Here is a 19,772-nt window from a genome sequence, read left to right as displayed (position 1 = left end):
ATAGAGACGCTCACAAAAGATTTGGGACTTTCTTCAGAGTTCCAGAACTAGCTCCAGGTCAAATTGTTCTGAGTGCCACAAGCACCAGAATCTCGCAACAGCCACCGAGGTTGGCATCCAGTGCTGCCTCGAGGGGTTTGAGTCGCTAATCTCACCCCAGTAGTCACAACCACATTTAGCACTTCAAAGTGCTCCCATAAAGTGGCTATTTGACCTGGGCTCGCTGAAGAATTAGAGAGGAAGTACAAAGAAGAAGAAGGACGCCGCGGCAGAGACATCATCCATTGAGTCTGCAGCTACCCAGCCTGCCGCAGAGCCAACCCCCAAGAAGTAGAAGGACGAGAAGTGAATTCATCCAGCGCAGCCAGAAGCCGCTACCATCATTGATAAGGGCAAGAAGCCCAAAAACCCAATTTTATAAGACCCCCGAAGAAACAATAAAACCACTATTTGAATTTTCGAATTAATCCCTCATCTTTTCATTGGTTCCTCCCAAGGTCGGAAGTCTTGGCAGAACCTTCAGCACCAGAGCTTTCCGCGGCTTTAAGCCCCGCCGCAACAATATGGAAAACTGTGAAATATTCAAAAAAAAAATCGAAAATTGTAACTTCCAAATTTTCCATTTTTTTTTATCATGGAGTTACTAAATAAACCCTAAAATAAACCTTTTATTACCAATATTTTTGTGCCCAGAATTTTTCTCAAATTCTCCGAGGACCTACCCAGTGTACATTCAGTCCATGAGAAAGATGGACCAATTGACCGGTCGTCTCAGTATACGTGTTGTTTATTTTTAGAAAAAGTTACATCTCAAAAGGAGAGGCATGCGAGAAACTGTGCAAAAGCAAAGGAAAACTGCTTGAGGGTTCCTTTCCACTCTATATGAGATTCTTCTCATGTTCTCGCATAACAAATATTTATTGTTCGACAAAGGAATCATTCCTTGGAATTTCCACAGGGCTTGTGCATTTACATCTTCCAAACCCACCCACACCCCTTTCCTTTGACCCCAAACCGTCCCAAACCACTTTCATTTGGAACATGATTGGAATTTCAAATACCTGCTAATGAGAGAATCAATAGAGTACAATTATTACTATGCACTCTCTAATTTTCACCACACCATATTGATATACATTTGAATGCATTTCCCATGTAAATGTCATCATTAGGTTACATTAATTAATTCCATTTGTAAATAATATTAAATTGCATTAATACAAAATCAAATATGGGTAGGTACTGTGACAAAGAGTGTGTGAAGATAATTCATTGCAATATAAACAGTTGGTATATATTACGTACATATGGATATTTAATAGGAATTGCATAAATTTAATTTTGTCTCTTAATACGACGAATAATTTGTATATGGTGTAATTAACTTAATTTATATGTTTAACAAAAATTTATGATACCTCAATAATATTTATTAAACAATCACAAGGCTGTATTTATTTGCTTTCCAAAGACCTAAGGGTGGTTTGGGATTAATAAAAAAATATGTTTGCTTTATAAAAAAAAGAATCGTCATATGTTCTTAAACACTCCTAATAATTAAAATCTGACCATAAATTCTTTATACCCAACCTCTCGTAAACACAGAGAAAAAGTTTTTTTTTAGTAATTTATTCATTGTACATCTTTTGTAAAATGTTCAACCCTATTTTGTAAAGTTTAATGGTTTTTGTCTGTTCCATATGGCTTATGAAGTTAATGTCTTTGTGGTATTTCTACGGTTTCCACACTGATTTTTCCTTTCTTTCTCATCAACCTCTTTTGGGGCACTCAGTTCAACCATTTTGGAGCACGAAAGCTATAAAAAAGGTATGACTACACAGCAAGAAAAAAAGAAAGAGCTAAAACAAATTTTATAGACATTCCGAATATATCCTACACATTGTCCACCCCACTAATCCATGTACATTGCTCCGAGGTAATTTATTCATCTAACCGTGCAATCACCCCAATTGTTCTCTACTCTACCTTTGGGTTGGGGGTAGATTGACTTTGTGGGAGAATTGCTTTTGGTGGAAAAGAAAAAAAAAACAGATAAAATAGCGAATTTAATTGACAAAATTTAGTACCCAAAAAAAGGCGAGGCAAAACATTTTTCCTTTTCATTTCACTTCCTGCCTCATTATCCCGCCTCGTAAAATTTGCCAATGGCATCGAACGAAAATGCGAAAATTCCCATAAATCTCCAAGAAAAACCCCCCGTCTCAAACGCACCACCGCATCCACGTGGAAGTAAAATATCATTTTGTGAGGGTGGAATTTTCAACTTTAATCATGATGTACTGCCGTCTAACTATTTAGAATTCAATGTGAAAACATTAATTTGTGCTCTCATGGGAGAATATTTGCGTGATTTAATCTTTTATTTATGTGGCACAGTGCCAAAGATGCCAAAAGGAGTGTTTCCTCTATTGAGGGGAAGGTGGTCGCAATCATAAATACATACATATGTAGTAATAAATAACCATTAATAACAGAGAGGAGAAAAATTATTTCGCATGAATAAGCATTTGGAGAGAAAAATTCTCCATGTATTGCTATTTGATGGCATTTCCTACGATTTTAAGCTATAAATGTCCAGTCAGTGTGCAAAGGGTGCAGTCATGCACATTTTTTGGGAGAATAGTTTTCCAATGATTTCATTAAATTAGAAAAATGATTAAATCTATTTTATCAATATTTACAATTTTGTTTGACCTGGGACATCAATATATTCGCTCATTTCACATGCATAGATATTTTAAATATGATTTCCTCTCGTAAAAAAAGTTACATAGGTATATAGCTTTATTGAGCTTTCATGTTTATTGACATATACCTAATAGAGCTATAAAATATTCAAACCATCAACTGGATTAACTGTGATAAGCGGTATTTTGTGTACTCTACTGGCGCATGTCAAACCTTTCAAATTGCAAAACTAAATGTTATAACAAGATAGATGGAAGTATTGCAAATTACAAATACACTTGAAAAAGCTTTTAAATAAATAGATTATATATCACTCTGAATAGGCCAGATTTTGCAAAATATGTTTCATGCAAATAAGTAGATTATCTGACGCCCCAAAAAAGTAAAGTTCAAATGATATGTATCAAAAAATTTTAGTGAAAAAAATATATCAAGAAAATTTTCCATTTAATATTCAACTGTGAAAGTTTATTCTGTGGCGAGGGCTTGGCTTTTTTTGTCATTCTTTCATTTCCAACTTTGATTCATTCATATCCACCCGGCCACAATTCAGGCCGGGGAATTTTGGGCATGCCACGCATATCCTCGTGAATATAGAATTAGTTTGAAATCCTCATGGGAAAGGGAACAAATTGAACTGAATGTGACTAGAGAGCTTTCATTAAATTTATATTCAGATTTATCATGCATTGGCACCAATATCGCTAGGCGACCTCCCAAATCGCATACCCACTTGCACACATCACTGCTCTATATATTTACTCACCTATATTGCAAAACATTGTGTACATTATACTTTAATACAAAAGCTCCGTGGGTATTTATGAATGAAATTTTATATTTGAACACTCATCGAGGCTCAATGTATATATGTGTACATTTGCAAATGGTCGAATTTATGAATTTACAAATAGCTTTTATTCAAATTAATCAACGAAGAGGAAGAGAGTGTGTATTTTGTTTTCACAAATATTCATATTCCACGCATAGTTAGTCTCATGTTTTTCATATTAAATGGAGGTTTGTATATACAAATTTGCATTTACATACAAGTTTTGCGGATAAATATCGGTTAATATTGCAGGTGAACAATAAAAGCTTTCGCGGGGGAGGCATTGTTATATAGCATTTATGGGGTAAACAATTCTCACAGGGCCCTGTGAAACAAATCACCCAAATGCTTTAGTATTAATAGTTGGGTGTGTGTTCTTGTTTATTTTTCAATTCCGCTACTTTTTGTTATTGTGCATTTGCGAGCTACAAGGAAAGAATAATTCATGAGGGTTTTCCTCTGCTCTAAAAATTGATTGAAAACAAAATTTTGCAAATTTTCTAGAAAAAAATGATAAAATATATCCCTTTAAAGCTCAACTGTTGAGCTTAAATATTTCGCCGGAAAAGCGTGTCAGATTATGCAAAATCGTAGAGAACTGAAATATGGGGCGTGACAGAAAATCCTTCCATTATATCTCTGCTACCAAACCACCACAACGTATACATCTTAATGTAAATAACTCCCTCTGTGAGTAAAAAAAACCTCTTCATTCTTTCGTCAACTCTGTGCGGTGGTTGGTGCTAATTGAAAAACGCTCTGAAAACAGAAAATTTGCATAGATTTTATTGGGCTCATTGCGGCTTTGTTCCACGTTAATTGAATTTATGTTAAAATACGATTAGAGAAAATTTTATCTTTTGGACACTAACACAATAAATTTTTGGGGACCAGAGCAGATTCCAAAAAGATAAATAATATTTGTGTTGGGGTGAAACCAGGCGCGCTGTAAGTAAATGTAGGAAGAAAGCACCCCAAGAGTACATACAGCAGGAGCTTCTTTGGCACCAGCTGACTCCCTCATTTCCCTCATCTGTCGTAATTTATGCATAGAGCCGAGTTAATTTGAAAACTCACTGCTGAAGCTCCGGAGATTTATGTCTCGAGAATTTGCACTTAGCAACTCATTTATACTCCAAGGTGTGCAAATTCCCCATCCTGTTTATTTTGCAACTTTGTGAATTTTCACAACCAGGCAATAAAGTAATTTTTTTATCTCAATTGATTAAAAAATAAAGTACCTACCTATATATAAAATTAAAGTATATATAAAAACAGGGGGTATCCGACTCTTGCCACTCACGGTGCACGTCATGCCACTTTTTCATTGCCACTCTTGCCACTTTTGCCACTCGCGGTGCAGTCTCGCGGTACATTCTGGGCATAGTCGGTTACCCCCTGTATAAAAATAAAGACCCCTCGCACATGGCTTCATTTTGCTCCCAATGTAATACCGTCAGTGAGTGGCCAGATAAATGTGGGTTCGCGGATGAAGCCAAATGCAGTTAAATGCATAAGTTTTAATTAAATTTGTCAATTTTCTGAATTATTCATTAACTGTAAACACCATATATCGAGGGCTGCATTGTAAAACCGGCTAAGTCGGTATGAGCTCCGAACCGACTTAGCCGGTTTTACAATGCAGCCCTCGATATATGGTTCTTGCAAGCTGGGAAAATTCACCCATTCAGCAGTAATTGAAATCACCAAAAGAAAATTGGGACACTGAAAAATTCAACAGAGGATTAAATGGATGGAGTTTTTGAATGATACGGTTAAATAAACTAACCATTGAGCTCCCCTCTTGGCAAGGATATTTAATTAAAATCTTCTTTAATGAACACTTTGAAGAATAAATCGTGAAAATTCCAATAAGATTTGCAGTGTATTTGGAAATCATTGCAACCTCCATCTGAATTGCTATATAATGTAGTGGAAATCGTGGTACGAAAGCTTTTTGTAAATATACCAATGAAATCTAAAGCGTGAAAATTTAATTGTAAATGGGGAAAAATTTACAAAGAAGAAAAGTCAATAGACGAGAGAAATTAAAGAACATCTATTGAGCTTTTCAGTGCGAGATTCTTTTCTTGAACTAGATTGTTCTAGAGTATGAAATTGCAAGATAGAGCCAATATTTTCTCGATTGTTTTTGTTTTTTTTTTCTATTATTTATCTAATGCGTTATTATTTAACCCTTTAACGTCCAACGTGAAACATAAAAACATTGAAACATGCGCTCTTTTATCGCGATTTTTATTCTATGAATTTTTTTAGAGGACTTTTCTCACTCAGAACGTCTTCTTTGACCCCTTATGCGTGAATTTGATGCATTTGCAACATGGAAAAACAATTACATTAATAAATAATTGAAAAAGTAAAATGTTTCACGTTTGGGTCAGCGTATGACCCAAAAAACCTTAAAGGGTTAATGTATCAACCTGTGGCGGCATTCAATAGAAAATACCAGCAAATAAATGTTCCGAAAAGTTGTTAGCAAAAGCTCATGACAGTGTTCTCGATGGAAGAGGGAAGTGAACAATGCGATATTATGTGCGGATGGGGAAGAAAAATTACAAGGAAATTTACTACAATTGAACCATTCGGCATCCTTGGTTGCGCCACAATTGACTACGGGTAGCGCCTGTGTGGCCCCTTTGGCAAATAAAGTAGCTTGTGGTCGGAGAGCAGGTGGGCGCAAATTTGCCATACTACATCCGATAAGCATTCCATTTGTGAGTATTTGCGTGCGGAGGCGCAGCAGTAATTGGCAGGAGGTAAAAAGGGCACCCACATGGGCATTTGAATTAATGATAATCTCCGCTCTAGCAAAATCAATTTTCCTCCAGAGTGGAAATTGTGCTGGGAAACTTGTTGAATGTCATCCTTTTTCGAGACAACGGCGTAATGAAATCACGTGGAAATTGTGGAAATATGGGTGGTTGTATATATAGCTTGGATTTGGCGAAGAGATGCCTGAAGGCATTTCCACATTTTCCCAAAATTCTGCAGAAATTGGTTTATTTGATAAGTAACGTGATAAACTAGTCCTGTTACGTAGGTATACTTAAATGGTTAAACGGCAGGAATAAAATAATTTAAAGAAATTAGAAGACGAATAATAAGAATTACGTGTCATGAGTGGGGAAACTTTTGGCGTTTTTTTATGATTAAGGGTAAATGTCAAAAATGCCCCACTCTGCCCTATGTAAAAATTAATTTCTGAATGTAGAAGAAAAGGAAAAATAATTTCCTTAAGAGAAGACAAATTTTTCGCATGGTGTTCCAAATTAAATTCAATACAAATTATCTTCAGACGGTGGAAAAGCTCCGTTGGCGTGTCACAGCGTAAGACGATGAATTATATGGAGGCCTGAAAGGTCGTACCTATACCGAGTTGTTGGGTAACCTTTTAAGAAAGAAGCTAAAGTGAAAGAAAGTCTCACAGGAAATACGGAAAAAACGTGATTGCCATTTATTACTGAAATGTGAGATGTGAGGTACTTTTTTTACATTGAAATACGCTGTACCTCCCACTATATATGTATATAGGTATGTGTAAAAATCAATTCGAAGCCCCGAAGCACTGTATTCCACTATCTCTAGGCTATTCTACCATCTGGCCTGACTTTGCTCCCGAAAATCGGGGTGGGAACATTCGTGCAAAGTGGCAGGTGGGAAATGAGTTCATAAATAAATGCTGGAAAACTATCTTCAACTTGCCACACAGTGTGGGTGAAGTCTTTCGAGTTGATTTCATTTATATGCACCCACTCACCAACTTAAAATTTGTACATAGCATGGATTTCGCGTGGTGGAAACTACTCCATCAGATAATTTGCACTTTGAGCATGCTTCAGGTGAAACCAAGAAATTAATATCACTCATTTGCACCACTCCTGGAAAGGATTTATTTACTATATATATGATATATGTACATATGTATGTATACCGCGGTATTCAAAGCCTCAGCTGGCATGATGAATTAAGCACTTCCCAGCCGGCACAAAAGGTCATTATAAGGTCTAATGTGCCGAAAATGATCGTTAGAATAACGTTAATTATTCGTCAAAAATAAGTCGTTTTACGTGATAATGGGGAATAAAAAAGACCCACGTTGAAAGTCAGTACACCGTCAGAATAACGTTATTGGAAGAAATTTCTGACCTTTTTCTTACGTTCTACTGACCTTTAAAATTTGAGACCAAAAAGGGAAATTTTTGACATGGCATCTCAAAAAAAATTTCCCAAACATATTTCTCTCTCTAGCATACATGGTAGCATAGGATAATGGTGTCTTCTCTATTTCCCTACCAATATACCATATTTATTAATATGGTAGTAGTATGGTAGCCGCTGGAGACTGTTGCTTAGTCAGCATTTTTATGTTTGTGGAGCATCGGTCTGTTACGTCATCATTTAAAGTTCCCTTATGACGTCATCAATTACGTCTCGAGAGTACCTTCCCCCTCTGAAGTCATCATTTTTGTAGTGACGCGTGTTGTGGTGACGTCATGTTGTGGACGCCATTTTGAAAATTTTATTTTGTCCGCCATATTGAATTACGTCATGTTTTAGTCTGTTATTTTGTATGACGTCACATTTTAGCCACCATATTGAATTTTAGCAGCCATATTGAATTTTATTCCTCCATTTTGAATTTAAATCCGTCATTTTGAATTGTGATTTTTATATTCCTCCATATTGGATTTGTCCGCCATATTGTTTTTATTCCGCCATCTTTGTTTTTGTCCGCCATCTTTAATTTATACCCGCCATTTTGATTTCTGAATTTTTATCCCACCATCTTGTTTTCTCTGTCCACCATTTTTAATTTTGTACCGCCATTTTGAATTCCGAATTTCTATTCCTCCATATTGGGATTTGATTTATTAACATACAAGGTTTGAGTGCCTAGTACGAAGCTCTAACCATTGGGCTATAATTGACTTGTCAGACAGCCCACCATAATTGTGAACCGTACATCCGACCCCCACCTTGATGATTCATATCACACACATTAAATGAATGAAGCGCGGACGAGAAAAAAATTGCTCAATGGAAATTTGAGCAGACACTTGGCAGCGAAGAAAGGTTGAAGCGACACTGAGAAAAATTTCGCTGACGAAACATTTTTTCGCGATCACTTCATGAAGTGCATGAATTTATTTGAGGGGGAAAAAGACAATGTATAAAAATATAGACTTTTGGTGTTACATTAATTGTATGTGGAGTTTTTGTCTTTTCCTCTCTCTCTATGAGCACCACTTATGTGTCTTATTTGTGGGGGAAAAATGCAATTTACTCCCATGCATAATTTTCACGTGGTTTTGCATGCTTTATCACACATCGTTTGTGATCAGGGCTAAAGTTTCTTATGATATATTTTTTTTCAGAAATAAACAATTTTAAAAATTTACATTGCAATAAATTTGCGTTTTTAAAATTTTCATTTCAAAAGATTAGCGTTTTTTAAATCATCATTTGAAAAACATTGCATTTTTAAAATTTACATTTCAAAAGATTTGCGTTTTTAAAATTACCATTTGAAAAGCATTGCATTTTTAAAATTTACATTTCAAAAGATTTGCGTTTTTGAAATTTACATTTCAAAAGATTTGCGTTTTTGAAATTTACATTTCAAAAGATTTGCGTTTTTTAAATCATCATTTGAAAAACATTGCATTTTTAAAATTTACATTTCAAAAGATTTGCGTTTTTAAAATTACCATTTGAAAAGCATTGCATTTTTAAAATTTACATTTCAAAAGATTTGCGTTTTTGAAATTTACATTTCAAAAGATTTGCGTTTTTGAAATTTACATTTCAAAAGATTTGCGTTTTTTAAATCATCATTTGAAAAACATTGCATTTTTAAAATTTACATTTCAAAAGATTTGCGTTTTTAAAATTACCATTTGAAAAGCATTGCATTTTTAAAATTTACATTTCAAAAGATTTGCGTTTTTGAAATTTACATTTCAAAAGATTTGCGTTTTTGAAATTTACATTTCAAAAGATTTGCGTTTTTGAAATTTTCATTGCAATAAATTTGTGTTTTTGAAATTTTCATTGCAATAAATTTGCGTTTTTAAAATCTTCAATTCATAAGTTTGTCATTTTCTCATGTTATGAAATTCTAAAACAAACTTTGAGCAAGCAAATATTTGTCACCATATTTTACCTACCTCAATAATTTGCGAAAGAGTAAAACATGAATGCAGGTCATCACAGGTTGATGATTTTGTTCTGAATTTCTTCATTCCTTTGTAAAATCATCGTTGAAGTGTTATCATGAGTGGAAACAATAATTCCAATAAAAGAACTTTTTTAGAGAAATATTATTTATTCTTAAATAAAAACTTATTCTAATATCACATTTCATTTATTCTTAAAAATATTTATTATAAAAAAAAACTTTAAAAATTCAGAATCTTTACATATATTTACATAAGTAGATCAAAATCTTATCAAATTAATAGCCAAAAGGTAAAGAATCAAAATTTTCGATACATTTTCTTTTGATAAATGTGAAATTTGCTGTCTTTGTGCATGGCCCTGATTGAATCTGGAATAGTTGTTTCCTGGTTATCCTATCCGGATATTCAACTCTTATACCATCATTTTCATTTAGGACCAAGTTTTTGAGCGCTTCAAAATTAATATGCTTTTCAACCTCCCTGTTCATCGATATGCCTTTAAACACAACCTTATATGAATAGGAATCGGTTCCGGGGGAATAAATTTTCAAACCGTACGCCTTCGGTCCACAGCTCACAAATTCATCAATGTAAGAGCCTTCACTGAAATCCGCCAACTCATCGGTTAGTTCTCCTAAAAATTTTCCAGTTTCCAAGGGGTTTTCTTGGCCATTAGGTACAAGATAAATTACTGAATCAGTGTCACAGTAAAAAACATTGCGTCCTAATTTAGAAAGAACAGAATACAACTTGATCCGAGCATTAGTCGTCGTGCAAATTCCAACACCCAAATTTACGTACTTTGATGGAACTTCATGTTCATCAATGTGTTTCCATGAGACGAAAATTTGGGTGGGCCCTGCAGGATACAGATCAAGTATCTCTATATTTTCTGACTGCAAAATATCGTTTAATTCTGAAGAAGAATTACAAATTGTTGTTTTACTGTAATCCTCCCTCATAATAAAACGACCCCATAAGCTGTTCAAAACAATTTTAGAGAGAGATCTCATACCCTTATTGACAGTTATCTTATCTTTCTCAAGTTGTATTCCTTCCTTCTCCAAATATTCTTGGATGTAACGTTCCTTATCAGCGTCTGATTTGGCATCTTTTGGCCACCCACTTGATTCCTGCTTGATTTTTAGGAAATTATCAACGTAATCAGCGAATAGTCCTCTCTCACCGGTCTCACGATTGTACTGTGAAGTTTCATAGGCCCATAATTCAAAGCATTTTTGGATTTTGTACCCATGTTCAACCGCAAGACGGACTTCATCGAGAGACCAAAATCCAGTGAGGGCTCTCTCATCGTCTGAATGTGTGCAATTAGAGATTTTTAAGTCTTCCGCACACCGTCGACACAAAGGAAAAGTCAGACGATTATTGCATCTGTACGGAAGACATGGGATATAGAGACCACGTGGAGGTAGAACTTTACATTTTATTACGCCATCATATTTTAGGGCCTCCTCTTGGCTTTCAATATCCTTGTGAATTGTAGGATGACCAACAAAATATTTAGAATATTTGTTGGCCCAAGGATACAAGGAGGTAAAATCGTAATAATAAATACGATCACCAGGTTTGCATTTATGGTAAAGTCGAAAAACTTCAGTTCTACCCCCATAAACCGCAGAACGCAAGTTAAAACCTGAATCCGTGATCTCTTTATGTTGCTCTATTTGTTCTGTAAGTTGAGGATTATCTTTTAAAATTTTACGGAAATCGCATTCCCACATTGACACTACATTATATCCCAATTTCCTTATATGTTCCAACCTCCTCAACGTAGCCTCGTAACGATTGTGTAATGTATCATTGGGGTCATTAGAACATACTTGCATCCTATTCAGATAACAAGTATGCCCGTGATAATAACATCCCTCAAAACTATACACAGTGTTAGAGGTTTCGTCATAACCATCCGCAATATAACGACAATTTTTTAATTTTACTTCGTACCTTAAGTTTATATTTTCTTTCAATTTTAAGTAAACGAACCATTTGAGAGAAATTTTACTCTGAAGGTGAATAAAATTGGAATCATAATTATTTTTTGGAGTAATTCCAAGCGAGTTTGGCTTGAGATAATTCTTTCTATAGACTTTCATCACTGCATCAGCAATGGTGATAGCCTCTAGAAAGGGATTAACATCAGATGTTTCGATGAAAGAAAACATAAAATTAAGGCATCCCTTCATTAAAATTTTGACATCTTGACGACAATACCGAATTAATTCTGCGTTGTTGTTGAAAGTATTATGCTTATTTGCATTGTACCATTCCAAAAAATCGTTATATTGAGGGGTGGTCATTGAGGCGATAGGATACATATTCATATCTGGATACGGCCCCACATAACTTCGGTTTTCAGGTTTGTTGAATTTATAAGGGTAATACCCTTTCGTACATTCCTCTAAGCCAAAACTCTTACTGAATTGTGACAGTGGAAAAGGAATGAACGAAAGGGAGTCCAAAAATGTGATATTCTCGATTGATGCACAGAGAATTTTCATTCCTGAAAGAATTGGTGAAATTTTATATTCTCTTTTGCATAATTCCTCGAGAATGAACTGTCCATCGTAACTTTTGGCGTTATGCGCTATCACACGGGTGCACATTTCACGATATTGCAAAACATAATCGAGAAATTTTTCAATTGAGGACTTGTTTTCATCACTCTGAAAAATACGTTCTGAGGGACCGCATCTTGGACAATAGGAATTGGGAGTTGCTGCACATAAGTGACAAACCGTATACGAGACAACCAAATTAGGCGTATGCTTAGAATATCCTCCCGGAAGAGATGTAAATTCCGATTCACAATCATAAAAGATTATGCAGTATTCCTTACGGTTTTTCCTATTCTTATACGGTTGCATATGGCAATAATGAGGAATAGAGCAATTTTGATCACAAATGTCACATTTCCTTTTATTGCAATCATGATCTTTTGAAGCATCGTACGTTAAATAACAGTGTCTACACATTTTTAATTTGTCACAAACACCTGCAAGATTGTGGTTATTAAAACAGACCTGTCCTTTAAACCTACGATTGCAAGAGGAACATTCAATCATTGTCTTGACATTTGGACAAGGTGGATTTTGAGTACAATATTTGCATTTTTCGGTACAAACATGACGACGATCATAAAGTATATCACAAATTAAACAATGACGTTCAAAATCGAAAAATCCCGGGAGGTTTGATATACAAAAATAATGTTCATTAGACTTATCATAGAATATGTTAATTAATTTTCTCTGATTTGTAGCTGTTCTTCGTGATTTGTAATCAACTACGTGAAAATCAGAGAGACATGTGTATACATTAATTCGAAAATCTTGTGAATATTTACGATCAAAGGCATTTATAAAATCAAACCCGTATTTACCATCATCTCTGATTTTGCTAGGTGAGATTTCTTTTACAAACGCCTCTGCAATACGGTTTAATTTAATAGGGTATCGTTTATAACTTTTAAGCTTTCTGTTCATTTCTTCTTTGTTGTCGTCCAAAAGTAACATACCGAATATAATTGCTATAGGCAAACAATTCTTTTCCGCTTTAACGTCGATCATGCTTCTATACTTGAAGCGTTGTACTTCTTCAGCAGTCATTCTAGAGGGGTTGCGATGATACCCTCGGCCTGACATCTCATGTAGAAGGTATGCTCGAACACCCAACACATCCGTTGAATGGAAAACAGTAGTACTTTGCTGCACTTTTTCCAGATGGGCGAAAATGATGGGTACGTTGAGTGCAGAAAGAGGCCGAATTCCTATGAAGATTGGTCGGTGATTTGGATTATCATGAAGAAATAACTTCATAACAATTTTATCGCCATCTTTTGACTCCATTCGAACTATTTTAAGTACCTGAAAATAACAAATCGATGATAATTAATAAAACACCCAGAAAATTATTTGTGCTATAGAATTTACCTCATCAAAGGCATCTTCCATCCAATTTTCGTTTTCCATGTTGTTTTCGGGTTTTTTTAATTGAAACTCAATCTCCAACTGCGTATAATTAAAGTGTGCATTGTGAGATTTGAGTTTTTCAATCACCGAAATATTTTTAGTCGTCTGAATTGGATCAATTGTTTCAATTCCACCTCCTTGTTGTAAAACAGATGCATCTTGATCATGATCATCATCACTTTCACTTGAACATAAGTCAATGATATTATCCTCTTTTCCAACATATCTAATAATACTGGCTCTCTGATGAGGCGAACGTGAACGATCATCATGTTGTCCGGTAGTACTCTGATATTTTCTCTTACCAGAGAGAATTCGGCATAGACTGTCAGATATTCCTGAACATTCTCCATGAGCTACAACGCACTCGAGTAATCTTTTTCTCTCGGTATAGGTGAGACACGTTCCATTATTCACATCACTTTCAATCCGTTTAATTACTTTTTTAAGGAAAACTTGACCGTCTTTATTCTCAATAATTGCAATTAAATCGCTTACCGATTTGGTAAGTGAAATAAAATTCATTATCTCGGACAAAGACATGTTGTTGAAATGATTCATTGTAAAGAAAACACTTGCACTTTTGACGACAAACTGTTGAAATTCTAAAATGCAGCTGCATTTTTATAGATAAAATATGTTAACTCAGCAATTTAAAATCATAAGAAAAAATTTTGTTTATCAGCAAAATTTTCTTTTAAGAATTTCACAACATGATGAATTTCATTCATATCCAGCAGGCAGACACCTGCAAATGTGCAAGCGTTTCATTAACCTATTTACTCTTAAAAGACATTAATATTGTGCAAACCATGCATTAATTATGCTGGAATATTCTTAAAAGCTGATGACAAATATTTTCTTCCTCAGCATTTCTTTTGGAATTTCACAACATTATGAAATTTACCGTATTTAATTTCTCACTTCCCAACATATAAAAGGTATCATCCTCATGTGACCGCTTCATTTTTTTTAAATGGAAAATGTGCAATCGTTTCATTTACTCACTTACTACAACAAAGTCATCAACCTGTGATGACCAACCAATTGTGCGGATCAAATTTTTGCATTCATATTTTACTCGGTAAAATAAACAACTCAAATTATTGAGGTAGGTAAAATATGGTGACAAATATTTGCATGCTCAAAGTCTCGTTTGGAATTTCATAACATGAGAAAATGGCAAACTTATGAGTTGAAAATTTTTTAAAAACGCAATTCTATTGCAATAAAAATTTTAAAGTTGTTTATTTCTAAAAAAAATATATCATAAAAAACTTTACTCCGATCACAAATGATGTGTGATAAAGCGGGCAAAAAAAAACATGTGAAAATTATGCATGGGAGTAAATTGCATTTTTCCCCACACAATTAAGACACACAAGTGGTGATCATAGAGAGAGAGGAAAAAGACGAAAACTCCACATACAATTAATGCACGATTCAAAGCCAATATTTATTCATTGAAAATATATTGTCTTTTCCCCTCAAATAAAAGCCACATAATTCATGCACTTCATGAAGTGATCGCGAAAAAATGTTTCGTCAGCGAAATTTTTCTCAGTGTCGCTTCAACCTTTCTTCGCTGCCAAGTGTCTGCTCAAATTTCCTTTGAGCAATTTTTTTCTCGTCCGCGCTTCATTCATTTAATGTGTGTGATATGAATCATCAAGGTGGGGTCGGATGTACGGTTCACAATTATGGGGGGCTGCCTGACAAGTCAATTATAGCCCAATGGTTAGAGCTTCGTACTGGGCACTCAAACCTTGTATGTTCAAATCTCATAAAAGACCAAGATTTTTTCCATTACAAAAATTACAGTAATTTAAATATTCAAACATTTAAAATCAATTCAAAGACGCGAAATCAATATGTCGGTGATCAAAAACGGTCAAATTGAATATTCAAAATTAAAAATCGTTAATAAATCAAATCCCAATATGGAGGAATAGAAATTCGGAATTCAAAATGGCGGTACAAAATTAAAAATGGTGGACAGAGAAAACAAGATGGTGGGATAAAAATTCAGAAATCAAAATGGCGGGTATAAATTAAAGATGGCGGACAAAAACAAAGATGGCGGAATAAAACAATATGGCGGACAAATCCAATATGGAGGAATATAAAAATCACAATTCAAAATGACGGATTTAAATTCAAAATGGAGGAATAAAATTCAATATGGCTGCTAAAATTCAATATGGTGGCTAAAATGTGACGTCATACAAAATAACAGACTAAAACATGACGTAATTCAATATGGCGGACAAAATAAAATTTTCAAAATGGCGTCCACAACATGACGTCACCACAACACGCGTCACTACAAAAATGATGACTTCAGAGGGGGAAGGTACTCTCGAGACGTAATTGATGACGTCATAAGGGAACTTTAAATGATGACGTAACAGACCGATGCTCCACAAACATAAAAATGCTGACTAAGCAACAGTCTCCAGCGGCTACCATACTACTCATGTTATATGTGATGGCTGGAGGGGATTTCATTGAATCCTCATTTGATTGTAGACACAGACGACAAACGTTCCACTCATCCATTTTGGTATTTTATAATACTAGTATTTTATAACCTTCTGAATACTTTGACTGCAGCGACCATAATACTGTAAAATACACCAAACACACAACGGCTGCTCTTTTTTGACAACAAGCTGATATAAATACTCGTTTTTTGCGTTTCACAGATATTGCAATTTATCAAGAAAGAATCTGCCAAAAATTACTCATATTGTTTACATAATATTAATTATATTTATTCACTGTTCTGGTTGTGTTCATTTTCTAGCATTTTTCTTAAGTACTTCTGATTAACAATGGTGCCATCAGGTGGTAGGAGATGTACATCGTCTGGATGCAATTTTCTCACGTGGGTTTTCATGGAAAAATTGCAAGTGAAACCTTTCGAACACACGGGGCAGATATAGTTCCTCTCATTACTATGTGTCCTCATATGTTGACGCAGGCATGCCATTGTTTTCAACTCCTTTCTGCAAATATCACAACTCTTAGGTCCTTCATGAATCTTCTCGTGACACCTGAGATTACTCGACTGCTTGAATGTTTTCCCACAAACAACACACTGGTATGGTGCGATATCAAAGTGATCAGCATCAATGTGCTTCTTCATGTGATGCTGCGTGTAGAATCCCTTTCCGCAGTATGGGCAATCGCAGTAAGTCCTCTTGAGATGAACTTTGTAAATGTGTGTCCTTCTTGAGATCCAGACAAAGAATTTCTTGCCACAGTGAGAGCATGAGTATCGTTTGTTATTGCTGTGCTTGTCCATGTGGGAATTGTAGCACGTACGTGATGTATAGCTCTGTCCACACATTTTACAGGTGTGCAACTTTTTAGGCACATCCGCCTTTTCTTGATCATTTACGTTCAGAAAATTGCAGCTGTGTTCCTTAAATGCTTGAATTCCCTTGAATATTTCATTGCATCTGCGACATTGAATATTCTTTGATTCCATTTCCTTGAGTTGTCTTCGCGAGAACTTATGAACTATCCTCTTGGCCTTTGACGTGTCTTTTTTGAAGATCTCATTATCTTCATTTTCTGTATCATCATTATCATCATCTTCGGTATCCAATAGGTGAGGTTTTGATGCGGAATATATCTTCTTTTCAGGGAAACTGAGAATTGATTTCTGTGTAGGAATAAATTCAATGTTGCTCCCTGATAATGAGTCTGAGAGATTCCTTAGTTTTTCTTCTGTTTCCAGGCAATTTTCTCGAAAATTAAACGCCTGTATCATTCGCTCCTGACATGTTTCACAGATTTTTCCTGAGATTGACGGATAGTCCGAATAAGTGATGCCCACAATCTCGAAGTAAATATTGTAGAAAGGGATTGATTTGTAGGTCCAATCTGACAGAGATTTCCATGTATCCTGTAATTCCTTAAGGCATAGCCGACAGACTATTGGATTTTCCATTTTTTTTTAACCTTAAACGAGAAACAAATCCATTGTTAATATGTGAAAGACATCTAATAGTGAAGATTTTACGAAATTACATTAACACTTGGAGGACCGGGCAATTTTCACTTACGCGGAGGATGAAAATGGACAGCATGACCAACGGTTTTTTTTTCAAATATTTCAAGGAAAATATGGAAGATTGCATTTGCAAAATAACTATGCGTGCATATTTTATTCAATTAACGGGGGGATTCGCGGGGATTTTAAAATATTGGTATTTATGGGTGCGCTGAAGACACAACAATCTCAAAAGAAAATAATTTATGGAGGTTTCTTCGGTCTACTCTTCAGAACTATCACTGAGTGAGTTCCTCCACAATGTCCTCACTAGCATCATTTAAAGCTACCGCAAGCCTCAAATCATTGTATTTGCTCATTTTAAGTATTGAATTTTCTGGAGTTTTTATGTAAAAAAAAAAGTAAACAACACTTTGACAATTGTGCAACGACGTGTCCGAAGATTATGAACCATATTCCTATCTTTTAACACAGGAGTATGGTTCATAATCTTCGGGCGCGTCGATTTTTTTCAAAAAAAAAACCGTTGGTCACTGTGTCCATTTTCATCCTCCGCGTATAATTTCGACTTTGACCTTAATTATCTTTTAAAAAGCAAAATATTTTCCGGATTTTCTTTAGCCTAACTTAAAGTAATTGAAATTCCCTACACATAGACGTGGTACTTATCACGATAGGTTCAATACATTTTAATCTATGACGATTTAAAAACTCGAAATGGACACGGTGTCCACATAAATCCTCTAAGTGTTAAAATCACAAAAAGAAACACACTAAAATATAGGAAAATGTGAAACCTCGATCTGTCAAACCGTGTGAACGCAGAACAAAAATTTTAGGTTAGATATTACAAAAACACTGGGTCCGCCACCCACGGTAAATAAAATATGATTCAATTTTTGTAAAAGAAAACCTAGGAATTTATAAGTTTTATTAAATTAATTTTATTGTTTTTCTTGTTTCTTTTGCAAATATTTCTTATTCACAATGGTACCATCTGGAGAAAGAAGATGGACGTCGACAGGATGTAATTTTCTTACGTGGGTTTTCATGGAAAAATTGCAAGTGAATCCTTTGGAGCACACGGGGCAGATAGGCACTTTGGGGTTTTTTTATCTGCTTCCCACATAGTTCACATTTACTCGGGCTTCCAAGAATGGGCAGGTGTCCATGTAAACTTGATTTACTTTTGAACAATTTCCCACAAATTGAACACTGAAAACCTGGATTTGGGATGCTTGAATGGTGTTTTGCGATGTGTCTCGTCATGTCGCATTTCTTCATGATAACCACAGCAAGAATTTCTTATCACAGTAGTTGCAATCATATCTCATATTGTTCATGTGCCGATCCATGTGTGTGCTTAAGCTGAAACGGTTTGTAAAAGTCTGTTCACTTCACATTCTCTGGCTTGGGATTTTTCTTGGATGCTTCCTTGGTTGTTTTATCTTCCTTTATTGGCTAAACGTTAGAGAAAGGTGATTTCTGTGGGATTTCTGATCTCAATGCAACTCGGTTTATGGGTCCAGACGGTTCAATGCATTTATTGAATGTATATTTATGCTTGTTGACCGAATCCTGGTATGGGATCATCTTATTGCATTTTTTGCACTTGAGATATTTCTTTTTCTTATCTTTCTCTCCTTGGGCAGAGTGTATAGATGGTGATTCCTCTGCTTTGCCATGGCTCATATCCAGCAAATGCATCCACTGAAGAATCTTCTACAATTTCAATTTTGGTTTCTTTCTCATCCAGTTGTTTACCCAGAATGTCCACATTTATAAATATGAATTTAAAGCCATTTTCACCCGAGTTGCATCTTTTCTTCTATTCTAAACTTATATGCCTGTATTATCTCTTCTTTACATCGTGTGCAAATTTTCAGTGTGTATCTGGGTAGTCATAAAAAGCGATTTCCATGAGATGAGAGTAAATACTGAGAAATGGGGTTGTGTTGTAAATAGCTTAAATCCTGAAGGAATTTTATTGAGAAGTATCCTTTTGGTTTTGATTCAAGGTA

General features: G+C 35.1%; 2 protein-coding genes across 2 annotated transcripts in view; one reads left to right on the top strand and one right to left on the bottom strand.

Annotated features, from left to right (window-relative positions):
• The window catches only part of LOC129789527 (teneurin-a), a 383,778-nt gene that overhangs the window by 98,797 nt on the left and 265,209 nt on the right, over positions 1 to 19,772 (top strand). The gene's annotated exons all lie outside the window — the stretch shown is intronic.
• Positions 16,483 to 17,273, bottom strand: LOC129789535 (zinc finger protein 585A-like; the record flags this gene model as incomplete). The annotated part of the gene is given in 1 exon segment (XM_055826381.1): positions 16,483 to 17,273. A coding segment is annotated over 1 exon segment (770 nt), but the record flags the coding sequence as incomplete, so codon positions are not given.

The sequence above is a fragment of the Lutzomyia longipalpis genome, chromosome 2, assembly GCF_024334085.1.
Source record: "Lutzomyia longipalpis isolate SR_M1_2022 chromosome 2, ASM2433408v1".
Lineage (NCBI taxonomy): Eukaryota > Metazoa > Arthropoda > Insecta > Diptera > Psychodidae > Lutzomyia > Lutzomyia longipalpis.
Note: the sequence above shows the minus strand (reverse complement) of the source record. Positions and strands in the feature narration are given on the sequence as shown.